General features: G+C 38.2%; 1 protein-coding gene across 8 annotated transcripts in view; it reads right to left on the minus strand.

Moving 5' to 3' along the window:
• The window catches only part of LOC144596910 (arfaptin-1-like), a 93,195-nt gene that overhangs the window by 28,917 nt on the left and 37,208 nt on the right, over nt 1-27,070 (minus strand). For 5 of the 8 annotated variants that reach the window (XM_078405813.1, XM_078405789.1, XM_078405827.1 and 2 more), the window contains 2 exons: nt 16,534-16,642; nt 5,702-5,797 (listed from right to left, as the gene is read on the minus strand). In XM_078405813.1, the coding sequence (XP_078261939.1) occupies nt 5,702-5,797; nt 16,534-16,642 (205 nt within the window). The remainder of the gene's footprint in view (nt 1-5,701; nt 5,798-16,533; nt 16,643-27,070) is intronic. The other 3 variants (XM_078405805.1, XM_078405844.1, XM_078405821.1) reach the window with 1 other exon arrangement.

Raw genomic sequence — 27,070 nt, forward strand, 5'->3', positions numbered from 1 at the left:
AAGTACAACAGTAGTGCAAAGAGAAAAAAACAGTGCAGAATATAGTTGTACAACACTAATGTTACAGTTAGAGTGTAAAAGTTCAATGCCTGTGATGAGATAGGTTGGAAGATTGGGAGTACACCCTAGCTTATGAGAGGGTGTAGTCCCAATCTTCGGGCAGTTTTAACAAAAACTGTCCGACTTCACTTAGTAGCCCGTTATAGCATGCAAGCCTTGTCAAAACCTCAGAACTCTGGTTTGGTCCGGAATCCCCTCTGGGCATCCTTGATAGCTTTGTGAAAATATCAGATGGGATACAGAGGCAGGTAAAGAGGTCGGATGAGTTGCTTAACTAATCTGGGAGAATGTCACAGCTACACTTATCAAGGACAAACCAGAGTGTTCATCCACTGACACAATACAAGTAGAGCTCAAAAATAAGAAACTCGACTACAATTATACTATTGTTTGCCATTCGCCAGCAGCAGAAGATACAGAAGCAGCTCAGTTGACAGATTATGGAAAGATGCAAAAACAACTGGGTTGCCATATTAGGTGACATAGACTGGGACCTCCTTAATGCAAAAAGCTTTGAAGGAGCAGAATTTGTTAGGTGTAGCCAAGACGGTTTCGTGAAACTGTATGCGGATAGCTCAACTAGAGGATGGACCATATTGGACCTTGTATTGGGAAACGAGCCTAGCAAGGTTTCAGTGGAAGAGCATTTTGGAACAGTAATCACAACATCAGTATGAAGGTAGTTATGACTAAGGATAAGTCTGGATTTTGGAGGAACATACTTAAATTGGGGTAAGTTCAATTACCTTATTAGACAGGAGCTAAAGGTGGTAAATTGGGAGCAGCTGCTGTTGGTTGGTGAGTCATATAATATCATATCATATATACAGCGCGGAAACAGGCCTTTTCGGCCCACCAAGTCCGCGCCGCCCAGCGATCCCCGCACATTAACACTATCCTACACACACTCGGGACAATTTTTTACATTTACCCAGTCAAATTAACCTACATACCCGTACGTCTTTGGAGTGTGGGAGGAAACCGAAGATCGGAGAAAACCCACGCAGGTCACGGGGAGAACGTACAAACTCCTTACAGTACAGCACCCGTAGTCAGGATCGAACCCGAGTCTCCGGCGCTGCATTCGCTGTAAAGCAGCAACTCTACCGCTGCGCTACCATGCCGTGAAGTCCACATCAGAAATGTGGGAGTAGTTTAAAGATCAGTTAATCAGAAATCAGGACCGTCATATTCCAGTAAGGTGGAGGGATAAGGGTAAGGAAACATGGATGACCAGAGGGGTTGTAAAATGGGTCAGGAAAAAAAAGCATATGAAAAGTTCAGGAAGATGAAATCAGATTGGGCCTTTGATAATATGACACAGACAGGAAAGAACTCAAGCAAAGAATTAGATGTGCCAAAAGCAGTTATGAAAAATTACTGGTAAATCGGATTAAAGAAAATCCCAAGCATTTTCCCACATTTAAAACAAGAGGTTAACTCGAGAGAAGGTAGGATCACTTAAGGATAACGGAAGGAATGTATGATTACGACACTGAGCACGAGTCATAAAGTCACGTTACAGCTTTATAAAAGTTTGGTCTGTTGCATTTGGAGTGTTGAGTGTAATTCTGGTCACCCCATTACAGGAAGAATGCGGAGGCTTTGGAGAGGCTGCAGAAGAGGTTCAACAGGATGCGTACCTGGATTAGAGGGTAAACACAAAATGCTGGAGTCGCTCAGCGAGAGGCAGCATCTCTGGAGAGAAGGAATGGGTGATGTTTCGGGCAAGACCCTTCTTCAGACTCAGATTAGAGGGTATTAGCTAAAAGGAGAATTTGGGCAAGTTCAGCTGTTTGAGGGGCAGAATAAGGCCATTTGGCCCATCAAGTCTATTCCGCTCTTCAATCATAGCTGATCTATCTTTCCCTCTCAACCTCACTCTCCGGCCTTCTCCCCATAACCAGACGCCCTCACTAATTAAGAATCTGTCATATGTGGCATTCCGCAGGTCGGTGCTTGGATTGGTTTCTCTGCACCGCCAGGAATTTGAGGAGAGACCTGATAGAAGCGTAGAAATTTAGGAGAAACTCAGATAGGGTAAACAGCCTGAACCTTAATTCCAGGGTGGAAATGTTAAAGAAAATGTTAAACATAGAAACAGAGAAAATAGGTGCAGGAATAGGCCATTCGGCCCTTTGAGCCTGCACCGCCATTCAATATGATCATGGCTGATCATCCAACTCAGTACCTGCCTTCTCTTCATACCCCTTGATCCCTTTAGCCACAAGGGCCACATCTAACTCCCTCTTAAATATAGCAAATGAACTGGCCTCAACTACCTTCTGTGGCAGAGAATTCCACAGATTCACCACTCTGTGTGAAAAAAAACGTTCTCATCTCGGTCCTAAAAGACTTCCCCCTTATCCTTATACTGTGACCCCTTGTTCTGGACTTCCCCAACATCGGGAACAATCTTCCTGCATCTAGCCTGTCCAACCACTTAAGAATTTTGTAAGTTTCTATAAGATCCCCCCTCAATCTTCTAAATTCCAGCGAGTACAAACCGAGTCTATCCAGTCTTTCTTCATATGAAAGTCCTGCCATCCCAGGAATCAATCTGGTGAACCTTCTCTGTACTCCCTCTATGGCAAGAATGTCTTTCCTCAGATTAGGAGACCAAAACTGTATGCAATAAGATAAGATAAGAGGGGAAATGTTTAAAGGCAATGTGGGGCCAAGTTGTTTTTTTAAAACAGAGTGAAGAGTGCCTGGAAAATGCTGCCAGGGGTGGTGGTAGAAGCGGATAGGATAATGACATTTAAGAGTCTTTTAAATAAGAAATTGAATATGCAGGGAATTGAGGAATTTGGATCACATGCAGGTAGAAGAGATGATTTGAATTTGGCATCATGTTCGGCACAGACATTGTATGTCAAAGGGAGTGTTCTTGTGTTCTAGATAGAGTTGATGCGGGGAGAATGTTTTCACTTGTGTGAGAATCCAAATTTGGGTCATAAGTACTACACAGGGCAGTTAAAAGTGAAACTTGTTAGCACAGCTATTGGTAGTCGGTTTAAATACTTTTAAAGCAGTGGCGCGCAGGATATGCCCAAAGGCTACGTCTGGCCTGCCACTCTGTAAAGTCTTGAAGCATGTCAGTTCAAGGTTTAATTATTGGTTGATCAGGACAGAAACTGAAAAAGGGAGTGCTTGAGAGAGTTGAAGGCCCGAAAAGAGAAAATGAACATCAGAGACAGACAGCAATACAAATCATATTTTAAAGCAAGGAGGGGGGGGAGAGAGAGAGAGAGAGAGGAGGGGAGAGAGAGAGAGAGAGAGAGAGAGAGAGAGAGAGAGAGAGAGAGAGAGAGAGAGAGAGAGAGAGAGAGAGAGAGAGAGAGAGAGAGAGAGAGAGAGAGATGGAGAGAGAGAGAGAGAGAGAGAGAGAGAGAGAGAGAGAGAGAGAGAGAGAGAGAGAGAGAGAGAGAGAGAGAGAGAGAGAGAGAGAGAGAGAGAGAGAGAGGAGGGGGAGAGTGAGAGAGGAGGGGGAGAGAGAGAGAGAGTGAGAGAGAGAGAGAGCGGAGGGGAGCGGAGGAGAGAGAGGGGCGGAGGAGAGAGAGGGGCGGAGGAGAGAGAGGGGCGGAGGAGAGAGAGGGGCGGAGGAGAGAGAGGGGTGGAGGAGAGAGAGGGGCGGGGGTTGGGAATACTGGAAATTGCAATTGGGTCACTTAGTTAATAAAAATGCAACTTTGGTCTGTGCAAGCGATCCTCAAGTGTTTCAGGGGGACAATCTGCCCCCTCCCCTCCAGCCCCCTGTAACAAAAAGTGAAAAGCAGAGAGTATATTAAAAAGAGTGGAAGGAAGAAGTGGATTAGTAGCCTGAAAACTGCGATGAGGTACAAAGAAAGCAAAGGAGAGGCATGCAGGATATACAACAGCACAGACCATTTGGGTCAAATCGCCTTTTTCATTCAACTATGTAACCAATCTGTGCATTTGTGATTTGCTCATTGTAGTACAATTGGATATATGACACGCAAAAATAAATTATTTCAGTACTTTTTTTTTTTAAAGCAAATGAACTCCACTTTAGCTATAGATTCTATTGTAGAGGACAGAGTGCCACATATGAAGTTATGACAAAAATCAGGTGGTACACTACTGGGACAAGTATGCTATGAACTATTGATCAGACCATAAAAGAGCACCTGAACACTGAAGTTCGCCGCCTCTCTGCCTAGCAGGCAGGTGGAATATTACACTGAAACACAGTTTATACTTTGCAAGATGGAGGCAAGAGGGGAGAAGAGTTTGCTAAATTAGGAATTGTATGAACTACTAGGTAGAATGCTTTGGTCATATAATACTATCATACTTTCCTGATCATACAACAGTTTGCAGGTACGGATGGAAAACCTTTGTATCAGGTATGAATGTAACTAATTTACATAGATTCAAGGTGAAGTCAATCCAAAACAAAGAGGAAAGGGAAATTTTAAAAATGTAAGATAATAATAGTTTTGTATATCAGGCAGACATTTAAAATATATTAACCGACAGCATTCCAGCAGCAGTTTTGTAATATCATAAATTCAAAAAAATAATAAGGACAAATCAAGGAAAACACAAAGCTGATTAAAAGCAAATAGTGATCAAGTGATTACTGCAAGTTAGTTTTTAAAAAGTGCTCAAACGTGAAGAAAAATCAAAAGGGAAAACAATTTATGATAGGAAGGGAATTTAAGACATTATGAATAATCCTCAGAGTAGAGTGAAACTGTTGAATCCAGTCACAGGTAACTAGGTTCAAAGTCCCATTCAAAATAACCCCAAACGGGAGGTTTACATTTTAGTTCCAAAAATGTATTTTGCACATTGAGCCTAAAATAAATGATTCTTTAAAAAACTCCAAATGTGATCGCCCAAAACACGTGCCTTGTGAAAACAACTTTCTATTGCTTGCGTACTGTTCCAAAGAAACATTTAAATTATATGTCACATAGGCTAAAAGCATAATGCAAATGTAATTTGTTAAGATGCCCTTTAATATGTTCTCCATAATTCAAGACAGCAATCGTTGGCAGCCTGTTTAATTACTACGAGGGCAATTCGGAACTGACTAGTGACGACAAAATTGTATTCCTGACATTTTTTCTCATCCATATCCCCTATTCCAAATATGCTCAGTTTGGGGACTGAATCTGAAAATTGTTAAATTAACAGTTCAATTGTTGAAAAATCACTACTACAGTTAGTTTATACTTATATTGAAATATTTAGCAGTTGGATTCAAATGGCATTTGAACAAATTGCTGTGCATTAATAATGTGTCAGTATGGTCAAACTAGCCTGCACCATTGTTGCGGCTGAGGCTAAATCTTTACAATCAATTTATGGTTTCAGCCTATGTGACATGAGAAATTAAATGCCCCCCAAAGGGAAAAAAAACAATTAGCATTAATTTAAGCGAAAGCAATTCAAAGATCAACTGTTGATAAACTAAGAATTCTGCTTGGCAAGATTGAAGCCAGAACGAAGAATAGAATGAGGAACATTGCATCATTCGACCTTCAGTGGTAAAAGAGAAATATGCAAGCATTATTAAGAGAATTATTAATTATTTGCAAAGATATTAGAATAGGTTAGTGCATTGCCAGCTGAGAAAAGGAATAGGTTTCCCAGGGAGAGGTGTGAATACCTGCGGAACCAGAAACATCCTGTGCATGTTCAGCCAATCTGCTAGCAGCTGCATTGCTGGGAAACAATACTGGACTCTTTGGAAAGAAAGAGGACCCTGAAAACAGTAAAGATTTACAGTAAGAAACATCAAAAGGACCCAAAGAATGGAGCATTTTCAAACTGCTAAAAGGTGACGTTTTCCATGAGGGCTGCATAAAATTAAAATCATAAACACCACTGGCAACATTTTGATCAAAGGGCTTCAATATCCTTTAACAGATCTCACTGGTTAAAAGAACACGTGGTAGGGATTAAGAAAGAAAAACATACATACACACAAACAGACACAATAAATATATATTAAAATGTTAATAGTCTGAAAGGTAAAATCAAACTAGTATTTGAATAATAAAGAGAATCCACATTTGTGCCAGGGAAAAACTTACAGTAAATGAGCACATCACAATACTGTATCTGTAAACATTCTTTAGGAATCTAAACGCACAAACTGTATATTGATCATCAATGCCATTTCGTGATGTCACAGTGTTTCCAAGATTGGTAGAAGGTATTTCTGTGCAGACAAAGCACAATTATGACACGTGTTTGGGAAAATGTAATTTACCAAAAAAAAGGATTTAAGAAATGCCGTCAATCCACCGCATCCTTCTATATGACACGTAATTATATTCAATTTTAGTTTAGGTGTATCCATAAGAATGATAAATGGGTGAGCCAGAAACCACAAGATTCTATACAATGTGCCTTCAGTAATTTTCTAATATGTAATTAGTGACTACACCTAAAAGAGTGTTTCTGAGAAATATGATAGTTACAATTCTGGTGCCAACAGTTACTATTTTCGTAGAAATTTTGAAATTTGAGCCAAACATATCCAATTTCCCACCAGAAGAAGAAAAAAACTTTGAATATGTTGAACCATCACTGTCGACATCATCAACAGTTTAATCACAGCATGAAGAAATCCAACTTAAGTATCAATACTAATGAAAAGCAAACAATGAAAGTGAGCAGAGTGCAGCACGCCGAGAAACTTGCAGAGGAGAGAACATGAGAGATAAATCGTCTCAACTTTCCAATAACAGTAAATGTGAGTTTTAAAATTTGCGTTATTCATAAAATGATCACCAGTAAACGTGCATGTTAAGGTGTAAAGTCGGGAAAATGGAGAGGGAGTAAAAATTAAAATGAATTCTACTGGTGATAAAGCACTGATAAGTCACAGATTAACAAGTTATCACACGGCCCAGTGTAGGAATATATATTAATTCCCTTTGACTAGCATAGGAATTTTGATTAATGCTGTTATCTCTCGGGTTCTTGTTAATTGCAGGATTTCTTATGGTTCTTCATAATACATTTTTGCAGGAAATTAATATGATGGGAGGATGTATTATCAACATGTTTATTACCCCTGGCTCTATCTGGTACTCATATCAGTTGGATTGAATGTACTAAATAGTTAAGTACTTGGCAGAGTGAATGTGGAAAGAATTTGGTAGATTAGATGAAATTGAATTGATGTAGGAAGAAAGATTTCCTGTTTGTGCAGTATCCTAAATTAAAGTCTTAGAAATAGTTTCAAAGCAGCCCTAAAGAATTGGAGACTGATCCGCTGCCAGAGAATAAAAGTTGTTAGCAATTATTTTTCACCTGTACATATGCGTTGTTTTGTGTTTACTATTATTTTCTGTAGGTAACTAAGAATTCTTAAGCAATAATTTACATCAGTTCCTCACTCTCATTTTTAGACTTGCAACATTACTATTGCTATCAACAGATTCTCAATGGCTGAAACAGAACTCCCATTTTTTAGTCATTAGCTTGGATGGTTGACCTCAGCTCTGACTGAGCAAGTATCAGTGTCTGTCAACATTTCCTTTAGCTTAGCAAAGACAATGCTTCTGACATCTCCACAATCTGCACCGTGTCAATCTCTGCTTATGGAGAAGAGGAAAGTTATGCCACACCAGAACCTTTTTTGTTCAAACCAGCATTTCTTTTCAACATAGAATGATGGATTTCTCATCTCAGGTTACTGCACCATGCTTGTATACCATACCTTTATTTTGAGCTTTTAGTTTTAATTTGATTGCGTCCACAAACTTCAACATGAGGAGGGGGGGGGGGGGGGGCATTCTTTAGACACATCACACCTTGTTTCCCTGCATTTCCTGTTCTTGTTTCCCTGGGAATTGAATTACTTTTTTTTCTTTTTGGAAGGGGGCTGGGGGTGATAATGGAGGAATCCAATGGTTATTGTGAAGTGAATGGAACCGTGTGTTTTTGTTCCTGGACTGCTTTTACAGGATAGTGCTATTAAAAGTGCAGGGGCAAATTTTCTTCTAGAATTACATTGCTTCTCTCATCTGATTCATATTAGATCACGCTAGGTGTTTTTGTGCAAAAACAATTTAAAAACAGAAGCATATTTTCTCAGATTAAATCACTTTTAGTTCTGCAGCAATTGTAGTGGAGATGGGGAAAGACAAAAATTATATCAAGTAGGGAAATGACCTGCAGGATGTCCAATATTGCCACGGTGTTTTGCGAGAAGATGCTGCTGCGAAAATATGTTCACACAAATATACGAGTGTTGAAATGAGATGCGAGTAAGCAGGAATACCAAAAATTAAACAGGTCTTTGGCTCAAAATGTTAACTCTGTTCTCACTCCACACATGCTGTTTGATCTGCTGAAAGTTTCCAGATTTTGCTTTTATTTCAGATTTTCAGCTTTCCATTTTTTGTATTCTGATTGGAAAACATCTTCTGCCAGGGCTATTGGAATTATTTCCCCCCCTATCTGAGGAAACGAGGAAGGTAAATCTGCTCTCACATTACCAAACTGGAGACATTAAATACAGAGAACGACCCAGGTGAGTTTGTGGAAAAACTACTCACGTATATCACAGAACCTATTTCAAGTATCATCTTGGCTGAATGGCATTCATGATTGGGAATTAGGAGATTTCAGGTTCAGCTCTTATTTCAGAAAACATTGAAGTTACTATGTGCAGAAAATAACAAGCATGGTATTGATGAGAACACATACTATGAATTAGAGGTGAATCTGAGGTTTTACCTAGTTCTTCAGCTGAAGAGGATCCAGAGGTGATTTGGAAAACATATTACTAAATCAAAGTTAGTAAATCTTTTCTTTGTAAAGATTTATGATGGACTTGGCAGGTTGTCACAGAATGCTTGCCTACTTTTGTTAATTCTGATAAGACAGCAAATTCTAACAGGCAAATATCATTGTTCTGATTAATGACTAATGGTATGTCAGGATAGGGATAATATCTAAACTGATATAATGATCAAAATTAGCATCACCATCTAAATGAACAAAATAGATTCACAAGACTGAACTTGCATCCTACAAGTTGAAAATGTCAGGGTTATAGATGCTCTCATTGTCTAGCTTGATTTAAAACTCTTCCCAGTTATGTTAACCATAGAGCTTATAGGGACTTTTGAGGGGCCTACTATTGTTAACAGTTGGGTTGGACAAAACAGAGATCAAACATATTTCTAAGGACACTTAAATAAGTGGTGCGCATTGACGAGTCACCAATAGGCTGGTGCTTATTTGAAAGTGCCATAGTCCTCAAGGATGAAAGCACAATTTATTCCTCCATCCAGTTACTTGACGAGAGGGGTTCACCGAAGGGCTGGGTGGCGAACAGAGAGAGAGAGAGAGGGAGGTGTGCTGCCGTAAAACGAGCCCCCGCGCATTCTGAGATAAGTATTGTTTTTGTTCTCTCTCGTGCCAATAGAACTGATTTGTAACTTAACAAACGAGTGTGCCTTTTTTCTATTCTACTAGTCAGATCTTTGAACCTGTTCCCTTGTAACAGCTTGGTATAATTGTAAATTGTCCCTTGTGTGTAGGATGGTGTTAGTGTGCGGGGGCCGCTGGTCAGCGCGGAAGCGGTGGGCTGAATGGCCTGTTTCTGCACTGTATCTCTAAACACAGCACAAAGATTCTGATCTGAAAAGCTGAATAAACACACAAAACTCACCTCAAATTATTTGAAGAGTAGTCAAACTTGTGCATGAATATCTTGGTTTTTTTAAATGTCAAAGCGCGCGCACACACACACACACACACACACAAATGAAAAACAGATACATTTACACCAAAGATATTGGCATATTTGCAACACAGCCAAAGGTCAGGTAAATCAATCAAGCAGCTATGGAATTCACCCATGAGAGTCCGGATGTTTATCAAAAATCAGGAATGCTCGAGCAAGGCAACGTAACTGAACCTGGCAGCGAGATTGCCGTCAATTCACTCAAACTAGAGTTTTCAACGAAGAATCCCAGAGTCACCATGTGAATCTTTCAACAGCTTTACATTTTTAGGATCAGCTTGCATAGTCTAGACTCTTTGTGTCTTTATACAGTTTAATGAAAATAAATTCAAAGGTGAGCTTCACACAAATCATATCCTAGCTGGTGACACAAATTTCAAAACATAAGGTGCAAATTCATCAGCTTCACATTTTATCGCACAAGATAATGCAGCATACACAAATAATTCTGCATGATTCCTTTAGCGAAATCTTAGCACCTAAATGAGCCTATCTTATACAAAAGTACAGTTTCAAAATAAACCATCTACCACTCGACTTAAATCTCCAACCCATACTGCAGCTCAGCGTCAATGTAGCAGAGAGATTCAGGCCTGAGATACCTACTGCTGGCATGTTCACTTTGTATAGTCTTACTGTCCCCAATAAACATTCACGCAGGCACCCAACCCACATTCAACAGCTTTGATCACATGCAAAAAGCACAACAACTATTACAATAGAACAGGAGCAACGTGACCCTGAACTTCCAAAAGTTTCCATTGTTGCTCGACACTGATTCTCCTCAGCATTGTCTGAGCAATTCCTAACCTTTTTCCACACAGCCAATTCCTTAAATCTGAGCAGCACATTTAACTACTTGAAACTCTGAGCCCACTTGTACTGCAATGAGTACATCCACAGGTTTAAGTTCCTTAATCGTAAATCAACCCCGGTGGATTAAAAGCAGCTGCATCTTCATGTAAATTCACATCTAAATCAAACAACCCAGCAGTTTAAGGAAACTCAAAAGACTAATTTCAATGTAGATCGTCAACTTGTAACTTTGTGAAAGAATCCCATGAAATTTAATAAGAAATTTGATCTGGTAGAAAGTTATTTTAAAAAATCCATGAATTTTGCAAAATTCAAGTTGGATACATCCATGGAGCTGAAAGACACGGTCTATCCAAAAGGCTGAGTCCATTCGTTTAAATTAGTTACTGACTGCAACACATAAAAGTACGGTGCGTTATCTTTTATATCATCAATTATAGGATATAACCATCATTGGCAAGACTAGTTCCCCAGAACTATTCTGCTGGGCATTTTCACTTCAGAATATAAAGTGAAATTGGAGGAGTTGGTTATATGTCCCCTCAAACCTGTTCTGATGTTCAATAAGATAATCGTAATTCTATTTAAATGTGAAATACATATAAACATTACATTCTTAAAGGATTGGACAGGATGGATGCAGAAAAAATGTTCCCGATGTTGGGGGAGTCCAGAACCAGGAGTCACAGTTTAAGAATAAAGGATAGGCCATTTATGACTGAGATGAGGAAAAACTTTTTCACGCAGAGTTGCAAATCTGTGGAATTCTCTGCCACAGAAGGCAGTGGAGGCCAATTCACTGGATGTTTTCAAGAGATGATCAGCCATGATCACATTGAATGACGGTGCTGGCTTGAAGGGCAGAATGGCCTACTCATGCACCTATTTTTCTATGTTTCTATGTTTACTCCTCTGTGAATCAAAAATTTATCACAACCTTAAATGAACTCAATGCTTCATCTCTCTGGGGCAGAGAATTATAAAAATTCCCAACCATATAAAATCTAGAGACACAAAGAACTGTAGATGCTGGAATCTTGTGTAGAAGGCAGTGTTGGAGTAACTCTGTGGGTCAGGCAGCATTTCTGGGCAACACTTTTTGGGTCGGGACCTTTCTTGACTGAAAAAAATCTATTTTCTCAGTTTTAGATGGCCAACTTTACCTCGAGATGACGTACCTAATACTAGATGCTCCGAGCAAAGAAAACAAAATTAAAAATAGGTCACCTGTTTAAGAGAGATTTTAGGCTATTTTGTTCCTCAAGTCTTTGGATTATCTCATCTGCTTTAAAGGGCAGTGGAAGTGGAATCTTTGAGAAGTAGATGCTTGATAAGGATGAGTGAGATTGAACGATAACCGTGGTTAAACAACAATGCAGAGTTGAGGTTACAATCAGATCAGCCATGATCTTATTGAAAGGCAATAAGGGTCCAGCAGCCAATTTTCCTGTTTGTTTTGCCTATGGATTATTTTAATTAATCTCTTCTGTACCCTCTCTAAACAACCTGTTGTAAAGTGCAGTGCCCAGAAAAGAACACCACTTCAATTAAGGAAGAACACTTTTAAAAAAATGGTTAACTATTATTTTAAAAACATTATTTCCTTGCTCTTGTACAATAGGCCTTAATTTTTAAACTTAGTTCCACATGCTTTTTCAACCACTTTCTTAACCCATCTTGATATTCGACAATTCACAAAATGCTGGAGTAACTCAGCAGGTCAGGCAGCATCTCGGGAGAGAAGGAATGGGTGACGTTTCGGGTCGAGACCCTTCTTCAGACCAATGACCATCAAACACACAACTCCAATAATCCCACTTTTCGACAATATTCGACAAATTTTGCACAAACATCCCCCGATCTCTGCCAAGTCATACAGTATGGAAGTGAGATCTACGACCCTCCATATCCACAATGACCATCAAGCACACAACTCCAATAATCCCACTTTTCGACAATATTCGACAGATTTTGCACAAACATCCCCCGATCTCTGCCAAGAGTCATACAGTATGGAAGTGAAATCTACGACCCTCCATATCCACAATGACCATCAAGCACACAACTCCAATAATCCCACTTTTCCAGATACATCTCATCAATTCCTCCCCCAAACTCACAATCTACAATATGTGATATTGTACATTATGTGATATTAGTATTTTATTCCAGTTTATTTAATACATTGCATTAAAATTCCTCAAATGCCATGATGGGATCTAAACTCATGTCTAGACCAATAGTCTACTTCCTGGATATATGCCTAAATCAAAATTGTCATGTTATTGCATTGATGAAGAGAAGTGACAAAGTCACTTTTAATGTTAAAGAAAATGTTTTGTTATACATCCAGTCAATTTCTGCTAAGAATATTTAATGCAACTCTTCATTTGCTCACAAATGGTGTACAATTTGAATTTGGCATAAGATGTGCTGGCTAACATTATGGTCAGTAAACTTGGTCTGTTAATATGGGTTGAATGTAGCGTGCAAAGTCTTTTAATGCTATTGGAATAATGGTTACAATATAAATATTAATGTAAAAACTACAAACTCAGGCAAAATGGTAACCAGTTGAAAATCTTCATTGTGCTATAAAAGGTATTCAAGCTTGTTTAGAGAACCGATCCTTCAGCGCGCAGCTGCTTATGAAAGAGTAGGAAATAAAAAGGTTCCATGACTGCTAATTATAAAAATTCATGCTTTTCAAATTTAAAATTTTCAGTCTCAGTGACTTGAAAGCTTTTACTTTTTCAAAGAGGAAGCCGAAGAAAACCACAATGACTGTTCGATATTGTATACCATGGATTTCATGCAAAAAGGAACATCTTAGCTTTTCTGTTTGTCCAGTTTAATCTCCATTTAGCCACAATATAACTAGATTAAACTTTTTGATGTTTCACTACTGTTGTTGCTAGGATAGCATGCACAATATTTACCATAGCAAAATTAATGTTTGTTCATATCTGTTGACAGAATGAGAAATGATCGCACAATTTAAAAACACAGCGTCATTAAAACAGCCAAACTCAATTCCAAAGTAAGAATCAAGTAATATAATAGTTGATTAATATAGAGTGCTGCAAAGAGTATCAACCGTTTAAAATAGCTTACTTTTATTTTTTAATTTCTCATATTATTGTAGCAATTCAGTTTATTCTTTGAGTGCAAATATAGAGCAACCAAAGTAAAATATAGTGCAAATGTAATGTTTTTCCAGTATTATTTGTATCCTCAAGAAGAGGCTGGCAAAGGAAAATCTGTTATGTTCCACAGATTTCCCAATCAAACCATCTTTATGGGGAAACCAGTAATAATTTTCCGCCCATACACTCATAAGAGGAATTTTGGGAAACGAGTAAAATAAATAGAGTAAAATAAAAAGTGAGCTTTTAATTATTTTAAAGATATGGGTTTTCAAATTTTTTTTAAATGTTAATTTGAATTTTGTACTGACTTTCACTAGCTAAATCCCAGATTGATCTTCTAAAAATGCTGATTTATAATTTAGATTTCAAAATTTTAGGTAATTGAAATTGATTTTATCAAGAAATATATCGTGTCCACTCGAAAGACATGCTGAATTATTCTCACTCCAAAATGCAGTATTTAGGATAATTTGAGAGCAAACCTGAAAAACAATATTTTAATTAAACTTTAGTTTAAAAAAATAATCAAACTGAGCATCGTTCAAATGATGGATTTGGTTGATAGACAGCAGCATGCCAATCTGAGAAAGCAAATTTTAAATTTGCTGACGAAAGATCATCCTGTGGAAGAGTGAATGGATTTTGTGGCATTGTGACAGGGAAACTGACAGCATTCATGTCATTATTCTACAGAATTGACATCAATTTCAAGATTACCACATGTATGTGAACAGAAATTCTGAAGTTGCTGTCAGCAATTCACTTCAGTGCAACAGGTTGCATAATGCTTTAATGATATTTTAAAATATCTTGAAATGTTTTTCAGCTTAAGATGTTTCAATCTTTAAGTTACTTGTATAAATTAAATTACGAAGGTTTTAAATACATCTCAGCAACATTCCAAGTGCAGGTGTTTCACTGTGTCTGGATGCACGACTAAGTTGACGATCAATTTTCGTTTCACTTTTTCCAAGGGGTGAATTGTTTTTGCCAACTCGTGTGATATGAAGAGATGCTTTTTTTCGATGTGGCCTGGGTAAACCCTCCCTCTAGTTTTCAAAGCTCATGCTGAGAGATCAGCAAGGCGAAGATCGCATGTTTTTGTTTTATTTCAGAAATGAGTGGAGGGTCGACAATGCTCAATGTCGATTGCAAAATGTGCCCCGTTAACTTTTTTCTTCTCTCGCTGAATGTTTCCTGACCCTGCTGTGTTCTCAGCTTTTCCTCCAGACATTTAAATTAAAATTTAATATGCTAGTTAAGTTTTGTATAGTTAATTCTAAAATGCGAGGGTTTGATACACTTCTGCTAATGTATACAAATTAAGTGGAGGAGGTGCACATGAATAGATTATGCTTCTCTTACATTGCTCTTTTTGACTTAGACAAGTGTATAATGTCAATCTCTGCATATGACGGGCATTTGTAAATACACTGAACAATGAGTAGGATAGGAATGTATCTGAGAGCATAAACAGGCTAAGGAAATGGTGCTGTACATGCAGATGAGATTTGATGGAGAGAAGTATGAATTGAAGCATTTTGATTAGACATACACAAGAGACAGTATAAACTAAATGAAACAATTTTAAAAGGAATCCAGGAACAGAGAGAGGTTGTAAATAAATATCTTTGAACGATAAAGCCCAACAGATCCCTGCTTTACAAATAGATACTGCAGCAGAATGGTAATAAAGTTGTACAATATTTATAAATCATGCATTGGTCCCAGCCATAGAATTATGATCAATTCTGGACATAACTTTTGGAAAGCCAAAAACGGCATTAGGCCATGTTTTGATTAAGTTTCCTTGGGATTTTTCAGTTTTCACATAACTAAAACCTCAGTTACATGGGATGTGCGATTTAGGTAATGTAGAGAGAATAGAGAAATTGGGATTGCAATTCTTAGAAAAGAGAACAAATAATTAATTGAAGGTATCACAAAATGACGGAGTAACTCAGCAGGTCAGGCAGCATCTCTGGAGAGAAGGAATGTATTTGTACCAGCATCTGCAGTTATTTTCCTAAATAATTAATTGAGGTGTACAAAATTGAAATGTTTTAGTAAATTAACTTTTTTAGAAGAGAGTTACCAAAAGGCACCGATGATGTAAATGGCAAAAGAACAAGACGAGTTTCTTTAAACCCAGCCAGTTATGCGCAGGAAAGTATTACTTCAAAGATTCAAGTAATTTTCACCAAAAAAAATCAAATATATATTTTAAGAAAAAAGTTCCAAATCCAATGGACAAAAATTGGTCTACTATCGTAGCTCTTTTCAGAAATGTCAACTTGATTGGGCTTTTGCAGAGGACTGATCAATCGTAACTCGCAAAACCAACTTGATAATGTCTATTAATGGCAATAGATCCGCATGTTGCACTTTTCACCTCAATTGCCTCTAGCTTTCTACAAATGAAAACCCACAAAAGCACATACATCAGAAACAAATATTCAAACCTTTTCAGACTTCAAAAAGATAAGGATTTCAATTAATTTAACAATTATTGCAAGTCATTTTTATGCCATGAGAATGATAAATGTGGTCCCATTAATCTACATTCCACCTTATAAGACAACCTTTTTCTGAGAGCAACCTCACAAGTGTCTGTAGCATTGCTGAATTGGCTCTATGAAAGAAGAATGATTAAAGAATGCAACTATTATTGAAATATAAATGTGAAGAACTTGAAACACACATATTCCGATTATGAAAAATTAAACAATATGTAAGCCTTGTAAAAAAATGTAAAACTACCATTACCTCTATATGTTTCAGCTTCAATGATTCCCTCAGAAGGATTAGCATAGCTGCTGGAAACAATTCTGGTTTCTTTGAGGGTAGGGCCACCAGTCACCATGTGCTTCATATCCTGGGACATATGAGAAAACAAAGAATCATCCAAGTATAGTCCCCAAATGAGAGCACATTTAGTCATTTGTCCTGTTAATATTTAAAATAAATGGGATATTCCTTTTGATGGATATTCCTTTTGATGGATCAATTCATGATCCCATCAAGTTCTGTTTCACTACAATGTCACAAGGAGAATAATGACACCGTGGAAACCGGAGTACTGTGAAAAGATAGCTCAAAAAAATGTCAGTAAATTTTCTTCCAAACAAGTCATTAAAATGGAAACACATGGAAGACTTGCTTGAATGCTGCCATTAATTGTCCAGGAAAATAGTTAGATGCACCAAGATACACCATGAGGATGTTGCTTTGGGATATTGTAGCAAAATTAAATGCCAGTTCAGTGGCTACACTCCCAACTCGTCATCATGCTTGTCAGTTCAAATGTCACTCCAGCACCTCAGCATATAACCATCCTGATACTTAGTACAAGGCTGACTGGAGTGTTGCATTGTCAGAGATATCATTTTATCAGAATTTTCTGAAGCATTAATTGAAAGAATGTTATCTTATCTTAATCTTTCAACATCTGTCCATCACCTAATGCTCCTGAAACAGTATTAGTCACTACTGTTTATGACACCTTATGCTACATGTAGATACGTAACAGTAACACCATAACAATAACAGCACCACTGCAAAATCAACTCACTACACAAATGCTAGTTCATTGTTTTTTTAAATCTTACAACCTAACAGCCTTGTGCATTTCCTTGCTATGCCACAATTTAAGGTTTTGTAGTTACCTGTTGGATATTCGTTTTTAATTTCTCAAAATAATCATAATTTGTTCAGGTAACTATCTATTTGATACTTTGATTAATCAACAGGAGGTATGCAGCAGACTCAATTTTCAAACAGAGTTTGCATTCTTCAGGCAGTTAAGTGAATACATCAAAAATAAAATTAAAAAATAAATGCACATGAAGTGTCCAGCCATTGCAAATGTTTATTGTTCATGTCTGAATAAAATCTGTTCTCACTTATGAGAACCAAACAGTGAGATTTGTTCAATGGGTGGGTTGTCTAATGAGGAAAGGTTGAGTGGTCTAGGCTTGTATCCTCTGGAGTTTAGAAAAGTGAGATAGATTTGATAGAATCACACAAGATCCTGAGGGGTATTCACAAGGTGCATATAGAGCGTGTATTCTCTTGTGGGAGAATCTGTAAAGTTACAGCAAGTATTTCATTCCTCTGTCCCCGGTGCATATGACAAACACTCTGGACTCTAGAACCAGGAATCACTGTTTTTACAATAAGTCAATTATTTAGTACAGATGAGATACTCTTTCCCTCAGAGCGTACAGTCTTTGCAACTTCCTTTCACCAAGGACAGTGGAAGATTTATTACCACGAAGCAGCAGGAAAGCAGAATTCAAAATGCAACTCGATCAGCTTCATCGCATTGAAGTGTAAAGCAATTTTGAGGGGCTGTAGGCCATAGTTTTGATCATTCTCTGTATTACGTTATTTTACAAAAGAAACGTGCAGTTATTGTGGGTAGTGCTAGAGTCCAGTAAGCCAGGCTCAACCCCGAATTACATGCTGTCCAGGTGGAATTTACAGTACTCCTAATAACTGCGTGGGTTTCCCCCGGGAGCTCCGGTTTCCTCTTACATACGAAAGATGTTTTGGTTGATAGGCTAATTGGTTTATGTAAATTACTGTGGTTTCGACGAATACTGGGAAAATCAGGGTGGAGTTGATGGGCATGAGAGAGAGAACATGTTACAGGAGAATAAGTGGGGGAGTGGAACTGATCGGATTGTTCCAGGAGCTGCCCGGCCTTGTCCAATGTCGTAGGAGATTATGAATGTAAAACAACAAACTGAATGCAGATCTTCTATTTGGTCAAATGGAAAATATGTTCCACACCACATGCAATCTTAAAATATTAGACTGAACAAAAGCTAGATTATATATAAAAAACAAACCTGTTGGTTTTATAACACCTTATCTCAAACTAACAGATTTGAACAGTGAGCTAACAAATAATTAGTAAATACATTTTGTATTGATAGGACTGGAAGCTGAATCAATATTTTAATGAAGTAGTACAGAATAAACATGTGAAATAATACAAGAGGGCGTTTGCAATGAGGTTAAACTTTTTCAGTTGTTCTAGGAGCCGTCTGCCACTGTAGCTTCACATCTATTGGAACCCAAATGTTTCAATTACGACCATTTCTGCTACGACCGAGATATGGCAAATCTGTTTTGGGTTCTAATTTATATTTCATACTTGGAAAGAAACAGCAGCATCAAGTCTTCTATTAATTTCCTGAATGTAAAAAAAAAAAATCACTTGATGTGCAGTACAGCATTTCTTTTACATTCGAGATGGAGCAGCCTCTAAAAATAGCCAGCCTGCCATCTGACATTGACAGTAAAGATAGTCAAGCCATTTTCTTAATGTAAGTGTGAACTTCATAGCTGGTTGTTGAGTAACCACTGAAAAAAAAGGGGGGGGGGGGGGGGTAGAAAGTTTGCCCAAAGGTTGTGACACTGTTGTGACACTGTTGTTGCCCAAAGGTTGTGACACCTATCAGATAAAACAATGGAAGCAGGTCCCACCTAAACTTTAAAAAGGTATATGAGGCAAGGGGAGGAACAAACCAAGAGCTTTACTTTTAGCAGAGTAAATACATGCATAATGAAGTACACAGTCAAATCTAACGTTTTAAGCACTGCGATTTTACAAATGACTTGAGAAACGCCTTGAGCAGTTTATACCTAGTTACAATTATACAGATTGCCCAATTTTGAATACTCATGTTAAAAGGGGCAGACTAAGCTAATAGAAAAGGTAACTCTGCTTCAGATATAAGAATGGGTGTGGTTCCTTGATAAAATGCCTCCCAGAATCTGGTAATATAGGAAAATTGAAAAGGGATTCTTGTCAGAAGCATATTTTACAAATATCTGTGTGTGTTAATATCATATAGTTTTCAAATTGGGCAAATACCTCCGAGCCGTCAGTTGGTCTCTTCCTATACAGCTTTTTTTCCTTTGATTCATGACTGATGCAAGTGATGTCAGAACACAATATATTTGACAAAAAATGGATCAAAATTGTATTAGCAGCATCAAAATAAACTTAGCTAATATTTCCAAACCAACTACTGTCAATTATTTGAAAATCTAATTTAATAAAATTATACTTTATCCAGGAGCAATTGCTCAATGTAATCTCCAAAGTGATTTACTATTCTTGAACATTTATTGTTCTTGTAGAGCTGGACCAATTATTTGGTAACCTCATACTTAACCCTGATTAACAGCGACTTGTTGCTGGATTATCTAAGGGGAAATCTCAATACTTGCAAATACCTGCTTGTCATGTTCTGCCCCAACTTTTTCCCCAAATTTAAAAAGAATGATTGAAAGCAGTCAGCATCCATAATGGAATGTTTTCAGAGATCTGCTACAAAGACATTCTTGCATTAACCCAACTTACTCGAGAAAATAACTTGTTCATATTGCAAATCTCACAAGAATCTTTAATATATTGCCTTAGAAGATGAATCTGTTCACATTTTTTGGGTGACCAAAATATTTGATATTCTCGTGTCCATTTGGAGGTGGTGGGTGTGAGGAGGGAATAGTTAAATCTGCTCATTTAGAGGGCAGCCACCCTTTCTCAGAGCATCGGCAAACGTGCATGTACACAGCATTTTTCACAAATGCAGAACATCACTATGTGCTTTGCAGGCAATTAAGAACCTCCAAAGTGTAGCTCGGTCAATATAATCGTGATTAATTACCAGATTATCTATTTTGCCCTTGTTACATGAAAGGAACTATATCGGAAGCGCTGTTGGTGTTCAAGGCTGATATTGGTCAAGACATGGGAAAATATCTTCTGCTCCCCTTAGGGAAATTCTGTGGAATCACCAAGTTCTTTTCAGTTTCCTTCAAATAAAAATACACCCCAATTGTCCATCATTCCCTTGATACTTCATTAAAGGGTTATCCTAGTTTATATGCCAAAGCTCAGGTTTTCTTCTATCTTTCAGCCAGTCGCCCTAACAAGGTGCTGAATTGTGTTTTTTTCACAATTACTAATTGAACAAATTTGGGTAGCTCCAAACAGATATACCCTTTAAAACATGAACTCTTGAGATTACAACTCGGAACCAGAGGACGGTAAATGCTATTACTGCAAGGAAGCCAATTGATTAAACTACTGTTGCTTGTCAGTGCGATAACACTTTCCATTTAAACAGATTTGAAGTAATAAACATGGCATGAAAATTGTTACACTATCACGATGACAGGGTTAGAAAAACAGTGCTTCTTAAGCATCTGCTCTTCCGACACAATGTCTAGACTTTATTATTTCATGCAGGGTAATATCCAGAAATTTGAAATTATTCTCAACACAAAGAAAAACAATTACAAATGAGAAAATTGCACAAAATTGTTCCCCACTAAGATCTTTCTTCATAGTCATGCAATTATCTTTATTTGCTTGTGTAGACAAGAGCCAAGTGAAAAATATCTTGCTTCACTTATACAGGTATGATTAGTATAACATTTAAATAAAAGAAAAAGGAACCATGGTAGATCCATTCCGCCATCCATGGTCCTTGACTGGAATTGCCCTTCGCTCCCCAATCCCCACTTCTCCCAATTGTACCCACAACTTTCTGGAGTACAGAATTCCAAAGCGTCTCAACTCCAAGTGAAGAAATTTCCCCTTCTCTATATTAAATACGAAAGCTACCCCCTTAGTTCTAGAGTTTGCAATCCAAAGAAAATAGGCCGCAACTTGTCAAATATTCAAATTCTTAACACTTCAGTGGGTTGACTTTTTTTAGTCTTTAAGTGTCAGCGCATTTTTCTCAATTTTCTCCACCTCAGTAATCCATGTTGTAATCCTTAGCTGCCTCGGCTCCAAGGCAAGTAAAGCTCCTTGTGAACACAAAATACACACGGTCTTCCTTCTATGGCTCACTAAATTGTTGACAACTGGAGTGTTACCTTTGGACTCCAACCACTTTGCACTTACGGACATTATAATAACTGCCTTCTCAATTACTTGCTGCGCTGCATTTTAACTTTGCCTTTCCAACATCTCCACATCACCATGTGAAGTTAATATGAAATCCAGTTAATGAATCACAGTATAATATTATGTTGTATTTTTTTTGATCTGCAATATTATTAATTCACAGAAAAGGACGTGAAATTTGCAAAATATTTTGCGATGATATGCTTGATTCTTTGCTGCATACACGTCATCAAGTGTTTAGTTTCATTAAGCTCAACCCATAGTGGCAATCAAATGTAGGCATCAGTAACCTGACTCAACTCCAATTTAAAATGTACTTTGGCTGAACCAATGCACACTGTATTAGATTACAAATATCCTCCCTTATTTATAGTACCTATAGTAATTGAATAAGTATATTATTTGTACAAAACTTGCCTGTCGTCTGGATTAACAGAATGGAAGGAAATGCAGTACAAAACCAAATGGAGGTTTTAACCTTGCATTAATAAATTTAATGGATCAGAAACTGACACACAGGCTTGGTACATTGCTTGCATCAGGCTCCCCATGCTGTATGACTAAAATATAATGACATAACTTTAATCCTCCCTCCCCCCCAATCAGTTTGAAAAAGGGTTCCGACCTGAAACATCACCCATGCATGTCCTCCAGAGATGCTGCCTGATCCACTGAGTTACTCCAGCACTTTGTACTCTACACAAGTTTAATCAAAAATCAATTTAACTTTGCAGTCATTTCCCTCAAATTACAAATGTTTTTACAAAATTGCTACAAGACGATTTGTGGCTACGTTAAGGGCATGTTTGAACTATTGTTGGGTTAAACTCAAATAGTATTAATGAAAAGGGAAGGGGCAGATATGAGAGGTGACAACATGCTCAGAGTGATTGGAGATGGGGAGGCAATTTCAAGGTTAGTAGGGTCAAAGGCGAGCTTCTGATGGTAGAGATGTGCGGAGAGACTTCCAAATACAATGGAAGGCAATACTTTAAAAAAGAGAACTATTAGCTTATGGTTCAATTAGATCACCTTGTGCTCTTCCAAACATCATATTCATGATATGTGCAGGTATGCGTTTTTCTCGCATTTAAGGCAGAAACTATGAGCAATACTCAAGCAGCTGTATTATCAAATCCCCAGACAATTGTGGCAAATATAGTGCTGGAGTAACAAAGTGAGTCAGGCAGTATCTCAGGAGAACATGGATAGGTAACGTTTCAAGTCAGGTCCTGATCCGAAAGGTCACCTATAAATGTTCTCCAGAGATGCTGTCTGCCCCGCTGAATTACTCCAGCACAGTCTTTTTAGTAAACCAACATCTGCAATTCCTTGTATCTACCAAAGATAGATATGTGCCATTGCATTGGAGGAAATAGTTTAAAATATCTGATGGACACAAAGTGCTGGAGTAACTCAGGTCAGACAGCATCTCTGGAGAGTTGGCGTTTCTTCAGACCCGAAACACCCGATGGCAACTAACAACTCTGAAGGATGAAATATTCCTTGCAATCCATGAAGATGGCTGATTTGCAATTTTAAATAAACCAAGGTAAGGTTAGGGCTAAATCCTGCTCTAACATTGGGAGCAGCAATATGCGCAAAAAAAGATCTGTTTCGCGGGCTACCTATACCATTGGAAAATATGCAATTTTTTTCTAATTTAAACACACCAAGCACTGTGTATATAAAAGACTATATCTTCTTTCCTTACCATGCTCTTACAAATCATTTTCACACAATATTACTTTCAATAAGCAGGGATAAAAGTACAGTCATGCACATTAGTCACTGGATTACCCTGGCTCTCAACTGCATCAGATTTTAATCTTTCATTTGTCATACAAGTTTCAGATCAAGCTGTAACTTTGCAGCTGTTAGCATATACCAATTTAATCAGCTAAGATCAGTTGGACACGAAAGATTCAAGATATCACACCTGCATGCAAATGCTTTTTGAAGAAATTACAATGATCTCTGGTAATTAACATGACTAAGTGTGAAGAAAATGCAGCAGATTTTCATGTCCAGTAAGCGTGCATAATGTTTTTTATTCTGACATTACGGAGCAGCAGCATGTCACTTTCACAACGCATCTTGAACACAATTCTTCAACAAAAAGCCATTTGAAGAGGTGTGTGCAACACTGAGATCAGCAATAACTGTGTACAAGATTGATTGAAAGATACAGCATGGAAACTACCCTTGGCCCACCCTGTCCATCGATCAACCATTCACACTAGTTCTGTTACCCACTTTCACACCCACTCCCTACACACCAAAGGGCAATTTTACAGAGGCCAATTGACCTGCAAACATGCAAAACTTTAGGATGTGGGGGGGAACCATCGAACCCAGAGGAAACCCATGTGGTCACAGAGAGAACGTGCAAAAACCACAGACGGCACCTGAGGTCAGGATTGAATCTGGGACTCTGACACCGAGAAGCAGCAACTGTACCAGCAAGTGAGAAATCCTCCACTAGATATTCTGGCAAGGGAGGTTTTTAAAAAGTGCTAATGTAGTACATATAGTTAATATCATTGTAAGTTAAATTAATTTAATTTGCTTTGAAATCTAGTTACACAATTTAATCCATCTGAACGCCATCATCTAAAATCGGTGTGAAACCATTGGGTTAGACCGTTCAACATGTAAACAACACTTACCAGATTTAATGCTTACACAATTGGTGCTTTTCTTAACTTCCAGTTGGAAGGTTGCCCAATTGGCGCAAGGACTCACTGACTGCTGAGCCAGCGGTCATACATCGGCTGCCAACAAGGCTGCTACGTGCTGTGCGCTGGGATTTACAATCAATCACTGTGGCAGCAGGTAGTCTCCACAGTTGAAGAATCTTCCTCCTGCAAGATTTTCCTGTGCAACTCGACTGCTCAGCAACAGTCAACCAAATAAAAACCATATTCCACGCACCCACTTCTGTCTCTGTCAGATGGCAAGACTTTCCAGACACGTGCCTCAAGATGTCTTCCTTCTTCTTGAACCAGGGCCCCCCCTCCACCGTGGTTGATCAAGTATTTGATTGATCAAGTATTTCTCACATCTCTGCTCTCACCTCCTGGCCAAAGCAAGGATCAAGTTCAGCAGGTCCTCCCTTTCCACTCTACCAGCCTCTGCATTCAATAGATCATCCTCGGTACTTTTCTGCCATCTTCAAAGATAAGAGCACCAAATATCATCTCCACTGCTCCCATTTCAGCATTCTGATGGGACCAGTTCCTTCAACTCCCTATTGTTTATGGGGTATTCTTATGTGCACAGAAGTTGTTGTTTCTCAGCATAAATCTGTCCTCATTTCTGCGAGACATGGTAAGAAACCATTTAAATACAACCTCTATATTATCTAGCAACATTATCGGTCCAATTAATGCAAAACCAACATTTAGAAAACTTCGGTATCTTCAGAATTCAAATGTATGCTTGAGAAGAGTCTATTCAATTAGTTAACACCAGAAACCTGTGGGGTGATTTTACCTTGTTGCTTGTTAGTCTCAGAATGCATAAACTATCCGAGCAGTTCTTCAATACAGTGCCAAAACATACAGCTGGCCTGTAGAGAACCTGCAACAATATCTTGTTTGCGCCTTCCAGTTCTACATATTAAAGGATGCAGGAAATAGGCAAGATGGCTGCCATAAATTGGACAACCTCCTCATCTTAATGGGTTGCTGACTTTGATTAAGGCAGCAAATGCAAAAAACAGTTGTATTTTTTAACTTTATTGTGTCATTATATATGTGAATGTTCCTTAAGGTACGAAAAAGTTATTTATTTACTTTAATTCAAGTGTTTGCGGCAGTTTGGATTAAGCACAATCCCGTCCATCAACTAAACCTGAACCTTAGCCAATATGTTGGACGGAAAAATTGTTTTATTTAAGCTATTCTAAACTGGAAATACTTAGAGCAGATTGGAAAGGTGGAAGTATTTTTCATTCCTGGCACTGATGCCTTACTCATGAATTCCACCCAAAATGTGGGGAAATAAAGGAATAAGCAAAGTTTTAATGCACAGTAAAAAGTTAAACATTTCCCTCCCTTTCTGCAAGGAACAAGGAACACAGGGAATGGATTATGTGCATGGTCTTGGCATCATGTTCAGCACAGACATTGTGGGCCGAAGGGCCTGTTCTTATGTTGCACTGTTCTATGACACTCAGGCACTGGGCTAAAAACCTTATCCAGTATTTTAGTTCTGGAACAACATAAAACTGCTTAACTTCATTTGATGTAAGGTCTCCTGTTTTGTTTGTTTTCCTTCAAACCACAATCAATACAATTTCATTTGCATGAAAAAAAAAACTTGGAACAACTTTCCAATGGATTTGTAGGTTAATTGGCTTTCAGTAAAGATTGTAAATTTTCCCTGGTGTGCAGGATAGTGCTAGTGAGATGATCGATGGTCAGCATGAACTCAGTGGACAAAAGGGCATGTTTCCGCATTGCATCGCTTGTCTAAAGTAGAATGTGACCTCACTGGCATGGAGGAGGCAAAGAATGGAAAGGTCAGTATGGCAATGGGTAGCAGTGTTAAACTGGTTAGCAACCAGGAGCTCAAACAAGCCTGGAATTGTTCAGTGAAGCAGTTGCCTAGTCTTGCTAATGTAAAGAAGACCATGTGGGGAACAATGAATGCAATAATTCCCCTACTCCACTCATTATGAAGAAGGATCTTGACCCGTTGAGTTCTTCCAAGACATCTAGCATATACAGATACAGGACCTGTAACATCCAAGCTTAAATACCATTACTTCGCCTTAACTTGATGTGTCAATAAATAACTGAAATAGTTGCATGCTTGAGACAAATGGGGGGAGCAGAGCTTGTGGTGAAGAGTACAAAAAAGGGCATGATGATCAAAACAAGTTTTCAATGATGCAATACTCAAATCTCATCACAAGTTTGCATTGGGTACCTTTAAAAAAAAATTGGGTTTCTTTAGAGGCTATAGGCTAAAAACTCTGAATAAACTAGTGTTTAAATAGTGCCTGGTGTCTGGACATGCAAAAGTCCACGTAAAAGAATGGATTTGTATTTTTTCTTTTGAATTTAGGAAATATGAGTGTGTTCAGGAAACAATGCAATAACAGCAAGTCAGCCTGTTTTACTGATGCTACTGAACATTACTACTCATCTATCCATGGATAGGAAAGGTCTAGAGGGACATGGACAAAATGCATGCAGGTGGGGCATTTTGATCGGCAGGGGCAAGTTGGGCCAAAGGACCTTTTTCTGTGCTGTATGACTCTAATATAACTGTTGTTAGGTGTTTTTAAGGAGAGTTTAAACAATAATCAAAATTGAGGCTACTTGGTCAAAGTGCAAGGACAAAGCTCAAGTAGTTCATTAA

The sequence above is a fragment of the Rhinoraja longicauda genome, chromosome 1 (genome assembly GCF_053455715.1).
Source record: "Rhinoraja longicauda isolate Sanriku21f chromosome 1, sRhiLon1.1, whole genome shotgun sequence".
NCBI lineage: Eukaryota > Metazoa > Chordata > Chondrichthyes > Rajiformes > Arhynchobatidae > Rhinoraja > Rhinoraja longicauda.